The 13,584-nt window shown below is 40.4% G+C and overlaps 1 protein-coding gene across 2 annotated transcripts; it reads right to left on the bottom strand.

The window, feature by feature from the left end:
* Nucleotides 1-886: 886 nt before the first annotated feature.
* LOC131684077 (Golgi apparatus protein 1-like) lies at nt 887-5,512 on the bottom strand. 2 transcript variants are annotated; one of them, XM_058966619.1, is made up of 6 exons: nt 4,967-5,512; nt 3,744-4,869; nt 2,801-3,665; nt 1,876-2,623; nt 1,711-1,817; nt 887-1,644 (listed from the first exon to the last, which is right to left on the bottom strand). In XM_058966619.1, the coding sequence occupies exons 1-6, from the start codon at nt 5,271-5,273 to the stop codon at nt 1,477-1,479; spliced, it is 3,321 nt and encodes a 1,106-aa protein (XP_058822602.1). In that variant the 5' UTR covers nt 5,274-5,512; the 3' UTR covers nt 887-1,476. The 2 variants fall into 2 exon arrangements, with proteins under 2 accessions (XP_058822602.1, XP_058822604.1); XM_058966621.1 differs by having other exon boundaries at nt 2,816-3,665.
* Between the last annotated feature and the right edge of the window lie 8,072 nt (nt 5,513-13,584).

The raw sequence follows: 13,584 nt of genomic DNA, 5'->3' as shown, positions 1-13,584 counted from the left end.
ACATACACCATGTCTGAACTTTCGTCATTACCAGTAGAAATCACTCCGAATCGTACTACCCACTCGGGAAAAAAGTATTTCGTCGGCCCTGCACAACTCCTCTCGGGCCACAGCTGCTTCAGGAAGTATCTTCATCGGTTGGAACACGCAACGTCACCATTGTGCCCGGAGTGTGCGAACGTCGAGGTGACACCGGTGCAGGGAGCTACTTAAAATGGGAGGACCGGACATCAACCCGGATAAAGTAGCCTACAGAATGACAATCGACGTAAACAAGTGGAACGCGGTCAACAGAGTCGTGATGCAGATCATGATCGCCTTACAGCGAAAATGGCTTAATGAACAGCGAGCAACGGTTTCGGGAGAACAATCACCGCCAGGGTACACTCCGCAGGAGTAGGCTAGATACACCGCCGAGGACTGGTCTAGTAGACTGCGACAAAGCACCGAATATGGGCTGTCCGGCCAACACGGTCCATCCGAAATCACCGGACCGACCACGGCACCCTACCGGTTGACCCAATAGAAATATATGGAAAACCGAAGAAGAATCAGTATCGGGAGAACTTCTTTCGCCGGGGAACTCTCCGTCAACGTAAGCTAGATTCACAGCCGAGGACTAGACTGAGTAGACCACGACGAGACACCACCAGTCGCGGGTCGTCGGGGCATCACCCGTACATTCACGCTCTGCTGAAAATCAAACATGTCTCAGACTGGTTAAATTCCAAGCATTTATGTTTGGTCTCGTGACATGGCATAGAATCTAAATGAGGGACTGGTCATGAAAATAACTTACCTGTCGCATGCAAGGCGCTACCGGTAGACCACTAGTGACAATTTTAATCTTATGTATCTACTTTAAATATCAATAAATGAAAGATCGTTTTATGTAACTTTCTTTTATTTCATTCTAATTGTGATCCTTACAATGATAAGTTAAAAACTACGTATAAAATGTCTTCTATGATGTTATATTTTTGTTTTACATTCGTTAGTAGTTTATTCTCGGTCAACACTCTAAATAAAGTTTTATTGTGTTTCTGATTGATATTGTTTAATCGCTAGTAGAGTGGTATACAGCACAAGTTTCTAACTATTTGAAAAAAGTATATTACAAAATTCAGGAGCAATATTTCAAAAACACATTGGTAAAATATGTATCGCATCAAATTAAGCAGCAGTTGATAAAGGGATAGTTAGTTGCTGCAAAATGCCTTTGAAGTAATAGTTATCACTGGTCGTCGAGCTGCCCGAAGATGTTTGATAAAAAATATCCTTAACTATAATCACATAACACGGACACGTATAACGACTGGCGGGTGTTGGGGGGGTTGGAAGGATCAATTACACTCAGCAGCATTCGTTCCGTTCAGTTTAGCTAAAGAAAGTTATCGAAAGCCAAAGTACTCTAACTTACAAATAAGCGACCAGTTTTGGTGTGTTTCTAGGCCGGAACGATCGGCACCTTCGTGACTACTTGTTCTTCATGGCAATCGTCCGTCGCGTAACACGCCCGCACAGCAATCCAAAGATGAAGATGAAGCCTACAAAACTGAGCAACACCAGCATGAAATAGTGCTTCGATGGTGAGCGTATCACCTGTGTGTACAGCTGACTGAAACTTTCAGCCTGCGGAATCACCTAAGGAACAATCAGATATTTAGTTGTGCTCTTATACCGATCTGACGAGATGAGTGAGCTACTTACCACAGCCGCATTACGAAACATTTCCATCCGTTTTACTAACGTGGTTTTACATTCATCATCCAGTGCTTTTGATTCGTCTTGCAGGATTACCTCTAAGCATTTTAGAACTGAAATAAATGTTACAATTTGAGTGACAATCAAAGATGTTGATTGTAGTAAACTTACGTCTTCCGTTTCCGCTCTGCACGTTGGAGCAATATTTGAGCAAATCCACCGCACACACACGCTGCAGCATCGGATCGGCATATATATCAGCCTTACCCTCTTGTATCAATTCGGCTACCTCTACTTTGCAGGCGCGATTAACCAGCTTTTTATCAAGGAAGGCTTGTTTTAAACATTCCTCCACCTTACCATAATCCTCCACGGCTCCCGACTCGACCGACAAGCTACACAACACCTGAATTTCGTCCCGGCATACACTCTGCAGCAACGGATTCAACTTGTAGTTCAACGCCTGCTCGTGCAAAACCTCCGTCATCTGCTTCTCACAATCCGTATGTAACTTCCCTTCACGGAACTTGTTCTTCAAGCACCCGATCACTTTTCCGTTCAGTTCCTCGTTCGCTTTCGCACTGGCCACAATGTCCGTACAGTGATCAGCAATATCCCTCGCGCAAGCATTCTGCAACGTCGGATTGAACCGGTAGTCCATGTTCTGCTCGATCATTCGATTCACCACCACCAGATGACATTTCGCGTCGAACAGATTCTCGTCCTTGTGGATCTTCAGACAATTCAAGATTGCCGCCGGTTCCCCATCCCGACAGTACTGGTGAATCATTTCCTTGCACGTATTCAGTAGCATGTAATCGGTGGTACTGTCGCTGAGCTCGGATTTTTTGATCGAGAACAGCATGTGCTGACATTGCTCCCCAAGCTTTCCGTGATGCGTCTGCAGACATTCCAAGACCTGTTGTAAGCGGATAGAATTGTAGCAATTAATTAAACAGCATCAACACTAATCCGGGTGTATTTTGAAATGTTTCGCTGAAACCTAGACTTAGATACCGTTCAAAATATCCTCGGAACCAACAACAATAAGAAAACGAATAGTAAACGGGAAAAAGTTAAGACAAACCACACTTGCATTGTTATTATTCACCTGGCCGGATCCGTGCGGAATGTTGAAACAGTAGGTGTTGATTTCCTCCCGGCAGGCAGCCTTCAGCTTCGGATCAAAATCGATATTCTCCCGCTGCTGGTAGAGCTGAGCCCGTACCTGTTGCCGGCATTCCTTCGGAATGGAATGCTTTGCCCCCTTGATGGTATCGTTTCGCATCACTTCGCTGAGACAAGCGACTACGTCGTACTTGGTGTTGCTCTGTGGACAGAATCGAGTGACATACGGACGACAGGCTTCCTTAAATTTGTACGTAAAGTGGTAGTTTTTGAGTGTGATGATTTGAAAGTGCTCAATCGCCGACCGACACTTGACATCGTTTCGCAGATCCGGATCGTTTTTGTACGAAATAAGACATTCCATTACATCGCCTTCATCTTTTCCGGTTTTCAAAATTTCCGAACAATGCTTCTGCATGGCATCACCGCAAACGGCCATAATCACTGGATTTAACTCAATATGAGCTGCCTCCTCTTCGGTGTAGGTACTAACGGCATCCTTGCACTTTTGCTGCAATTTTTCCAAATTTTCCTGCAAACAGAGCATCTCCTCACCTTTGCCGGTTTTATCCGAACAAAAGTAAGCCAAATCGTCAATGCATTCGTCCTCGACCTCAGGGATCAGATCGACCGAACGAGCACGCTGTCGCATGACACGTTTCACTTCCTGGAAGCATTCCTGTTTCAGTTGCATATCCTTCTCAGGGTGATAGGCGTACCGGTGCAGACAGGGTAAAATTAGAGGACCTCGCTCCGGATCCATTTGGGCGGTATCCACATCAGCCCAGGTTTTCTTTGCCCGGCAGAATCGAATAGCGTCGTCTTTGCAATTTCTGGGAAAAGAAACGATTTGATCAGTCAAATACATTAAATACAATTTCATTTCCGGACATCCCACTCCGATACAGTACCTGTACAGTTGAGGATCCAACTTAAAATCCCTCGCAACAAAGTACTCAATCTGCAGCAAAGCTGATTCGCATTCCGCGGTCATAAAATTCGTCCCAAGCTTCTCCATCAAGCAGGACATAACTCGGGCATCCCCTCCCTCTGTATCGACACATGCAACGTCGACTACGGGCTTACAAGCCTTCCGCAACACGGGATCAACTCGCCAGTCCTCTCCAACATCGGCCACTTTCACCAGTGTTTCCAGAGCACGCTGGCAAATCTCCGTTACGCGGCGTTCCTTCTTCTTCTTCGGTCTAGCATGATCCATCAAACAGTGAATCGTTTTCCCCCCAGCATCCAAATTACTGCAGAACTTATCGATATCGTCAGCGCAGCCGGTCAAAATCTCCGGCGAAAGTTTATAATCTTCCATCAGCATTCGCCGGTGGTCGTTAATCTCCGACACACAATCCTGTGCCAGTTTCGTGTTATTCTTCTGAACGGCTTCCAAACAAAGCAGAATTTGCGCCAAGCGTACATCTTTATCGTCCGATACTCCCCGACGACACCGATGCAGTTTAATATCATCTTTACACGCCCGCGTTAAACCTTTACTCATTTTGTAGTCGTGAGCAATAAGACGTTCCCTCCGCAGCAACTGCTTCTGACAATGGTCCGTCATTCGGACGTCGTTTCGATTCTTCATCAAGCATCTTAACACTAGCTGAGTTCCTTGCGGAGTCGACGGGCAGAACCGAATGGCATCAACTGCACACGAAAGAAAAAGCTGCCTATCCAGCTTTACATCATCGGCTTGAATCTCGGACAGGTGCAAAACTCCCCGCTTGCAGTCTCCATTTAACCGGTCCAAACGATTCTGCAAACACGATATAGTTTCGCCCTGTGAAACTTTGTTATCATCGTTGCTGATTCTTCCGCAGCCCAGCGATTCAATGTCCCTGGTGCAATCTTTCAGAAAGTGTCGAATCAGCCGATAGTCGGAAAAGGCTACATATTCCAGCCGCTGGATGTATTGGCGACATCCATCACCCTTAATAGAATCCCGGTTGTCGATTACGCAGGCCAGAAACTGACCCGGATCGGACTTGACGGTGCAGGGAAACTTTTCATAATGCTTTGGACATCCTACAAGGAAGAGAAAAAAGATGGCATCACTGAAATCAGCTCGATGGCAGGTAAATAAAAACCTGCAAATAGCACAAAAGCAAATATTTATATTTACCCTTCTGCACCAACCGCTGAATATTCCGGTCGTCCATCAAGGACAACGTATGACTCCAAATCAGATGCTGACAGTCATCGGTCACTGCGTCCACCTGCTCCTGGGACAGACTTTGGACGCATTCCAGCGCTTTGAGATCCTCCGCTTCGTTTGGCACATTCGGACACAGCGCCCTTAGCTGAGAGCAGCCTTCCTCATCCAGTAATTTGAGAGGCCCATTTTGTGGCCCACCGGAGTTAATTTCCGCCGCAGCAGTAGTCCTAGCTGCCGCAACCAACACTAGCAGTACAATGCCAAATGTTTCCATTTCGATGGTCTTTCTTTTCGATGCTATGGGCGTTGCGAAAACAAAACTTTCCAAATCACTCTTGCCCCGCAAACAATCTTCTGAATTTCACCGGCAACAGGTCTCCTACTAGCGGAACATAGCGGTTAGATGCACTTTGTGCATGAAATCCAATAAAAATTACGGTAAAACAAGTTTTTATTTGATGCGAAAAACAAAGTGGTACGTGTCAGAGCCGATGCGCGAAGATGATAAAAGAATGAAGATGGGGATGAATGAATTTTGACAGCGACGTCCGGCTTCGGCACCCTGCTGCGAATCGCCCAGAGATGCCAGGTACTTTTTTCAAATGTCTGCAACAATAATTTTAAATGTCTGGGAAGAACAAAAAATGTCAGGAAAGCTAGTGTAACCAAAAGCCTTTATATTCAAAAATCTGCAAATATCTGCAACAAAACTAAAAAATCTGCAAATATCTGCAACCAAACTAGAAAATCTGCAAATATCTGCATCATCGAAAAAATCTGCAGCTTATATTAAAAGTCTGCGAATTTGCAGACTTGTCTGCAAACCTGGCATCTCTGGAATCGCCTGCGATGAGTTTATGTGCATCTGTGTGTGTGGAAGGAACATGAGAAATTAAGAACAAAACAAACTAGCGCAACACTCTATTTAGTCGCTGGTCAACTTAGAGTTAAATAAAACGAATGTCTTCAAAAATGCACTCCGAACTGAACTGCTCCGAAGCAGTTTATTGGCGATTCTACGTTGAAACCGCTCGCAGATAGCGCTGGAAGGAAAGTGTTGCTGATTTTATTCTGTTCTGTCATAGTGCATATATTTTCTGTAAACATTGGTAAAAAATGACTTTTAAACACCAAATTACCGATCAATTTGTTGATAATTGTTTTTGAAAATGGAGGAAAATCATCATTGTATCAGATGATGAGTAAACATCTTGCGAAAAGAGTGTAAAACATAGTGGTTTCTAATATTATTCGCAGAGCTATATGCGCGCTGTTTCGAAATGTAATTTGTTGAGCACCGTAGCCGCCGCAACAGCATTTCCCGTTCGTCCTAAGTTAAGCTAAACCTTCATGAGATGGTGTAAATTCATGAAACTCTCCAGATCACGCGAGGAAAGAGTATATCCGGCTAATAGGAAAGTGTCAGCTTTGTATCATGCACAGCCGATCCTTCTCTCCGATAGTCTTCACTGAATCTCCTACGTAGTTCAAAATATAAAGGAGTTTGACATTGGTGCTGATTGGGTCTCGGTTTCGAGTTGGAACTTTATTTATGGAACGATTTTTTATAACCACAATAATACCCCGATTACATTTCGAAGAAATGTATGAGTCAAATAGTTGCAAATGGCTGTACTTTCAGAATAATTGCAAATAAAACTAAATTTCTTACTCGTTTCATTCATATTTTGGCAGTGGTTAGCTTTTTCCGAGAAGATAATGAAGATTTTGTTGTAAGCTTCGACTCACTCACGGGTGAAAAAAGCAAATTGTATCACTTTGCCAGTTCATGAGCTGAATCATAGGTGTCGCATGACTAATTTTGGTTTTGCCGCAAATCGCCAATAGAAAACATCAGTTAAGCGAAACGTGAGAAGCCAAGTTAACCAACCGGTTTTGGACCCCTAGACGAATTGAACATGAGACGTCTACCTCGAAAAAAATGAATTTGTCTATATTTTTTATCAATCTGTTTCAAAACTATATCTTTGAGGGAAACTGTCAATAGTTTTTTTCTTATAATTTAGCATAAACTTCAAATTTAACCATTCTTTACATTATGATTTTTTCACTTTGGATCCTTCTACGCCAGTTTGGTCAAAGTCAAAAAATAATTACGAATGCACTGAATATGAGAATATATTGTGGAAATTATCCCAACAAACAAAGCTGAATAAGCCATTGATCCGAGAGAATCCAGTCACCGTGGCAAGAAGAAAGTTGGCAGAGTTTCTGCGAGCATTTTGCGCGATTTGTGCGAGAATTCTGGCAAAGAATTCGCTCAAATGCAACAACCGTTTCTGACAGAAGTGGTTAAACCAACCGATACTGCTCACTTTTATCCAGAATCCAGCCAGGAATGTACGGCCAACATCTCTGTACGCTTCCTGCCACATCTTTGTCAGATGTTTTGCTCAATTCGTGCTAAATTCTACCAGGTAGGAATTGCCAGGATCTTTGCACAGTTTATGTCGGAGTTATGCCAGGATTTTGCTCGGTTCCTGTCAAAATTTGCCAGAAAATGCGAGCGAAACCGAGTTCGCCCGAGCTCAACTAGCCCGACACATCCGGTTGTCACGGTAAAGATAGATACGTCTACCTTTATCAAGGACACATGATAGTGAACTCGGGTGATTCGTAGTTATTCTGCCTAAGCTCGACCCTCATTATCAGAAGGCAAAAATTAAGCCCGCACGATATTAAGCCTGTTCTAATGACCCTGCCACTTCTAGTTTTCCGATCTGTTTACTTCACATCCTTGCTCTCACTTGAGTACTATGGCTCTAAGTTTCATAACTTTCCCTACCCAGTAATCTCTAGCTAATTGAATGTCGTTAAAACGTAAAAAAAAAGAAAATGTGACTAACATAGTCGAAATAAAAAAGGGAAAAAAAGTTAAGATACATAACCAACCACCTTTTTTACCGCAAAAGTCGATTTTACATTTATATTTACTGTAAAAACGTTAAAGTTTATTGTTTTGTATTGTAGCATAACACTAGAATTTACCGTAAATTATTGTAAAATTACTGTACTGTCACTGTGAAAATTATGGTTTTGTTATCGTTAATACCCGAATAGAAATGTTCATATAGTCAGTAGCGAATGCCTAGCAACGACATTGTTACAAAAAAAACGCTAGTTAACGGTTCAACTGAGAAAGCCCAAAAAGCAGTCATCCACGAAAACGAAAAAGAGCAGTTTTCTCGCTAACCCATAAATACACAATACTCTTGAAAATCAATCAACATATTGGGAGCATTGTTAGAATCCTACTGATTGATTTTCATGGAGATTTGCCAACTGTTTTTTCGCCTTTAAAGATGGCCGCCTTTCGAAGCTTACTCAGTTGGACCTTATACAGTCGTGATTCGCTGGTTGGGCCACAGCCTAGTAAAACTAACGAATTTGATTCGCTAGTTGGACCGACTGACAAATGTCAAAAACTCTCCAAAGGAGATGTTGGCAGTGTAATTGCATCTGTTCACATCTCTAAATATTGTCAGATGGATTGTCAAAGTAAATTTGACATGAGATTTTGGCGTTCAGATCGAGGGGAACGACACGCCGTGATTTGTTGATGAAATAAACTTATAATTTAAAATTATGATTAGATTTATAAAAATTGGTATTGGTTAGATAAAAATGGATTCGAATTTCCAACATTACTTGATAATGGTTTGGAATGGCCGAGGATAGTTTGAAATGTGTCACAAAAAATAAATTGAATTGCTCGAATTTCACGTTTTGACAGTTTCAGTGCCCGATAAAATCAAAACAAAACATTGCCAGCACACGGAAACGAAAAACTACCTAAAATTGAGTTCCTTTGACTCAATCTCGTGGTATCGTGGGGGAACTTAAAATTAGGTAAACCGTATTGAAGGTAGTTTCCATTTAACCACGGCAAAAATTTTATACTCAAATTTAAGTTGAATTTATCTAATTTTGAGTATACCCCAAACAACTCAAAAGTACGTTCATCCACGGAAGACCTCGACTGAGTCGAATCTCTCATTTTGTTTTTGACAACACTAATAAGTGCGAAAGCGGCGCACAACTCAAAAGTAAGTTAAAAGAACTTATTCTGCAGGTTGTTTTATTTAACCGTGCAGCAAAACTACAGGAACAAATCAAAACAGAAACATAAATTTTGTTGCCAGAATTATTAAAAGTTTCGAAAATAGAGCGTGCAGAGTTGCCAGTTACATCAAATTGATCGGAATTCGAGCAAAATTGGATTGAGATTGGATAAATTTGTTGAATTTTTTTCAAATATTTTAGCAATACTCGATGTGATAGAAAATTGTTTAAATTTTCTAAAATTGCCGGAAAAATTAAAATTCATGCAAATTCGAACGGAATATAACAATTATTCTGAAGTGACGTTCCCCTCGGTTCAGATGCTTTTTAGTTGGGCAATGGTACAACTAGCGGAGGTCCAACTAAAAAGCGGTCCAGTTAAAAGTGTCCAAACAGCGAATCACGACTGTCCTACGTTCACACTACGAGCTAAAACGAGTTTTGACGCTATCTTGATGACGTTTTTCTTGTTGCCAATTATAATAACATGTTTTAACTCTGTAGGGTGAACATACACGCAGCGAAATTTCAATCGGTTAAACCAACAAAATGGATTTTTGATTTGAATCGTCACTCTATTATTAATTCAAAACTCAGCGATTTTTAAATATACATTATTTTATTGTTGAACTAAAAATAATATTTTTATTTCAATCAAATTTGATTTTATATTGGTCTTGCATAGTACCAAATCAGCGTGTATTGTGTATTTTTTGTGTGTATTCTGTGCTTGGTACATATTTTTTTCCTGATACATGTAAGTAAGAAAAGCAAATCAAAAGCATTACAATTCTTTTACTAAATGCAAAATTTCTATTTCCACAGACTTACAACGGTCACAACATACAGGCCAGTTGGGGTGCTAGTGCTACAATTGTACTGACGTAAAGGATGATCTCTGCGTAAGTGTAAATATTAAAATAATTTATATTGACAGTAACATTGTCTTTTTAACTTACAGAACAACCCTGAAATGTTGAAAGTTGTATGGCAACTGATTCTGTAAGTTTTAGAACAGTTTTATTATAAATAAAAATTAAACCCTTACAAAAAATGTTTTATTTTTATTGGAAAGAAATCTAGAAAGAAACAAACATTTCAATAGTAATTGTTTACTATAATAATCGTTGTTTCAACAACAGAATATTGTTGAACTAATCGTGTTCACATCATTCGATCAATAACACAGTGCCGATCGTTTCAACAATTTGATTGTTGATTCAACCGATAATGCGATTAAAATCTAGAAACGTCAAAACCAGAATTTGTTGTAGAAATAACAATATTATGGATTGAATCAAGAAAATAATATTATTAGCCCTGAGACAATAATAATTATTATTGAATTTGAACCAGAATATTGTTATATCTACAATACATTTTTCTGCGTGAGGAATGTGTTTTTTTTTCGGAATAAGCGAGAGACAAAAGGCAGACAGAACGATTGAAAGGAAGGTGGAAATATCTGCAATGGCTCGAAGGTCATTTCCGAATGTTACTATAATGTCTTATGTTCGTAAGAATCGTATTAAAATTAACGACTTTTTAGATTTTTTGTGTACTGTTTGAGGCAGAAATTATACTTTTCGAATTATGCTGCCGCACTATTAAATTACTATAACTTTGCAAATTTTCTATAGCTTTTTACATCAAATCTCGTTTATTCAGAACATCAGTTTACAGTTATTCGTGGGTTTAAAAAAATATTATGGGCAGTTACAATCTATATAAAAATCAGAAACAGCCACTGTGAACATGCTATTAGCATCTAAGATAACATTTAAAAAAAATTAAAAATGTTAGTGCTTTTCCCATATCTTCTACTCTTGTGTTTCTTAGTTCAGGAATTAGAAAACTACGGAATTTAACTCGTTAGTGCCAAATTACTCCTAACTCCACCTTCAAATTATCCGACAATGTTTTACTCTATAACACAAACTAAACTTGTAGGTTTTCAGCACTATTAGGACAATATGGACAGGTAGGACTGCTTTGATGGTTCTGTCGATATAGTAATTCGGCGTGAGAGTGGATTGTTCCATCGGTGTTAGTTCTCTACAGTTAATATTTCTTCACACTCTATTCCATTGTATGGCTGGGCTTTCTGTTACAATTTTGGGATTTTTTAGCTTGCTTCTGTATAAATCAAAAAAGTTGGCTGCTGTCGGATTCGTGGTTGAACTTTCAGGAAGATAAGAAAGCTGCTTAGCGATTACTTTGAGACACGGATGTAGTTCTGGTATTCCACGAATGTAAGGTGCATTAATAATTTGATCACTGAATAAAGCAGCAAATAATAAACCTGATTATGAGAAGTGACTTACACTTTAATATCGGCACGTGCAGATCAAACCACCTTTGCTTACTGGAAGCGCTAACTGTTCCATTGCTACTCTTGTTGGAGTTCTTTCCCAGTTAAATGATCCCATTTGACTCGCAATGCGGGTTGTAATTGCATTAGGAATACTTAGAATTGGTGTGATCATGGTATTCAACGAGACTACTTTTTCGCGAATCGACAGAATCCGCGGTTTGAACATCCACATTAAATAAGATCCCAAGCAACCAGAAGTTCGGATAATACTTAAAAAGCACGCTTTAAAGTTCACATAAAGTTCTTAGCGAACTTTCAAGCTGCTTAAGCTTTAATGGAACTTGAAAGCTGCTTAAGCCGCTATTAGTACACAAAACGTATCGCAAAATTACTTAAAACGGGAAGCTTATGCAGCTTCCTTATACGCACTTTTGGTTGCTTGGGATATTTTCCTTACAATAGCGTTCCAATTTGTATCTATTGTTCGTTTGAGGGAGATATAAAAGAAACTCCTAATATCCTTACTGAATCACTAATTGCGATACATGTTGCTGGTTGCTGTGCATTGGGATCAATTCTACCTACATTTATTGCTGTTGCTTTGCTCGTGTTGAGAACAGCTCCCGCGCAGCACAGAATGCTTGTCTAACTACTGCTAGCTTGTTTTCATTATTGATGATTATGAAGGATTCATCTGCATAGGCTACTACCAACTTTAGCGGATTGTTGCAAATCGCAGTGAGTTTGTCAAGCAGAAGGTGCAGATATATTACGAAAAGGTGCATACTGAGTGGATCCCCTTGGCGAATAGATCGTTCGATTGGAAAGTCGTATTCTAAAACGCGATAAATGCATGATTTTTTCTAGTAGCATCTCCATGATGTTATTGAAGCACATGGTCCTCATGGTTTCGAAAAGGAAACTTTGATTGATCCTATCAAAAGCGTGGTCCAAATCCAAATTTTGTTTACGGTTCATCTCTGCAATTCTGCAAACATAGTTCATCTAGACAGAGCATTTCTGACTTTCGTTTAATATATGGTTTTCTTCGATGATTTTTTCCATGCGTGTTTTCAGAATCCATGCTAAAAGCTAATAATCATAATTTGGAAGTGTAATAGGTCTATAGCCTTTTATTGTTTCACCATTGTTTTTTTAGTTAGTACAACTCTGTCCAGAAACTTTGGCGGAATTTCCCTTGTAGTGTCATTGAGAATTAGGTTGAAATGCCTATGTATTATATCAAAAGTTTTCAGATAAAACTCTTTCTGTAAGCCATCACTGCAGGAAGACTTCATCGAAGCACTAGCTTTAATAGCATAAAAAATCTCTTCGGTACATATTTCCTTCATTGCCCTATGGTTGGCTTCGCAGTCTGCTGAAATCGTGCGGTAACACAGACAATTTGTGTTTAATGCCGCAACTGTTAACGATGCGCGGGATAAATCAGCACCAGTGCCCGTTATGTACAACGACCAACAGGGAAATTTTCTGACAGACAAAACAATGGTGACTGTCAGGTGGAAGGAGCATTTCGATGTTTTGTTGAATGGTGGAAGTGAAAATTGAAAAAAACGGACAAGCTGTGGATCCACCAACACTAGATGAGGTTAAGAACACTATACGTGACCTGAAAACCGGAAAAGTTGCTGGGAAGGACGAGATCCCGGTTAAACTTCTCAAACAGGGTGGTGAGCAGCTGCACCAAATAATCCACCGGATTATTCGAATAATATTGGCGGACGAAGAATTGCCTGCTAGTTGGCTGGATGGACTCATTTTCCCATTCGACCAGAAAGGGCACAAACTGGAGTGTGCTAACTACTGTGAACTCGCCGTACAAAATACTGTCGCGTATCCTATCTAGCAGGCTGAGACCGCTTGAGGGAACCAGGCTGATTTTCGTGAAGGCCGATCAACGACGGATCAGATGTTCAGCCTGCGGATGATCCTAGACAAATTCCGGTAGTACAACTTGCAGATCCACCATCTGTTCATAGATTTTAAGGCGTCGTACAACCAAATACAAATATTTCAAATATTCCCCGTCTGAAAGGAACGTCGAAAGCTCGGTTCGAAAGGCTTTGAAGTCGGAGATCATCACTGTTATCGACGATTGCTTTTTCTTATCATTAGCATTAAGCACAATGCGAATTTACTAATTTCTTCAGCTTAATATTTGGATAAA

Source organism: Topomyia yanbarensis, chromosome 2 (assembly GCF_030247195.1).
Source record: "Topomyia yanbarensis strain Yona2022 chromosome 2, ASM3024719v1, whole genome shotgun sequence".
In the NCBI taxonomy this organism is placed as follows: domain Eukaryota; kingdom Metazoa; phylum Arthropoda; class Insecta; order Diptera; family Culicidae; genus Topomyia; species Topomyia yanbarensis.
Note: the sequence above shows the minus strand (reverse complement) of the source record. Positions and strands in the feature narration are given on the sequence as shown.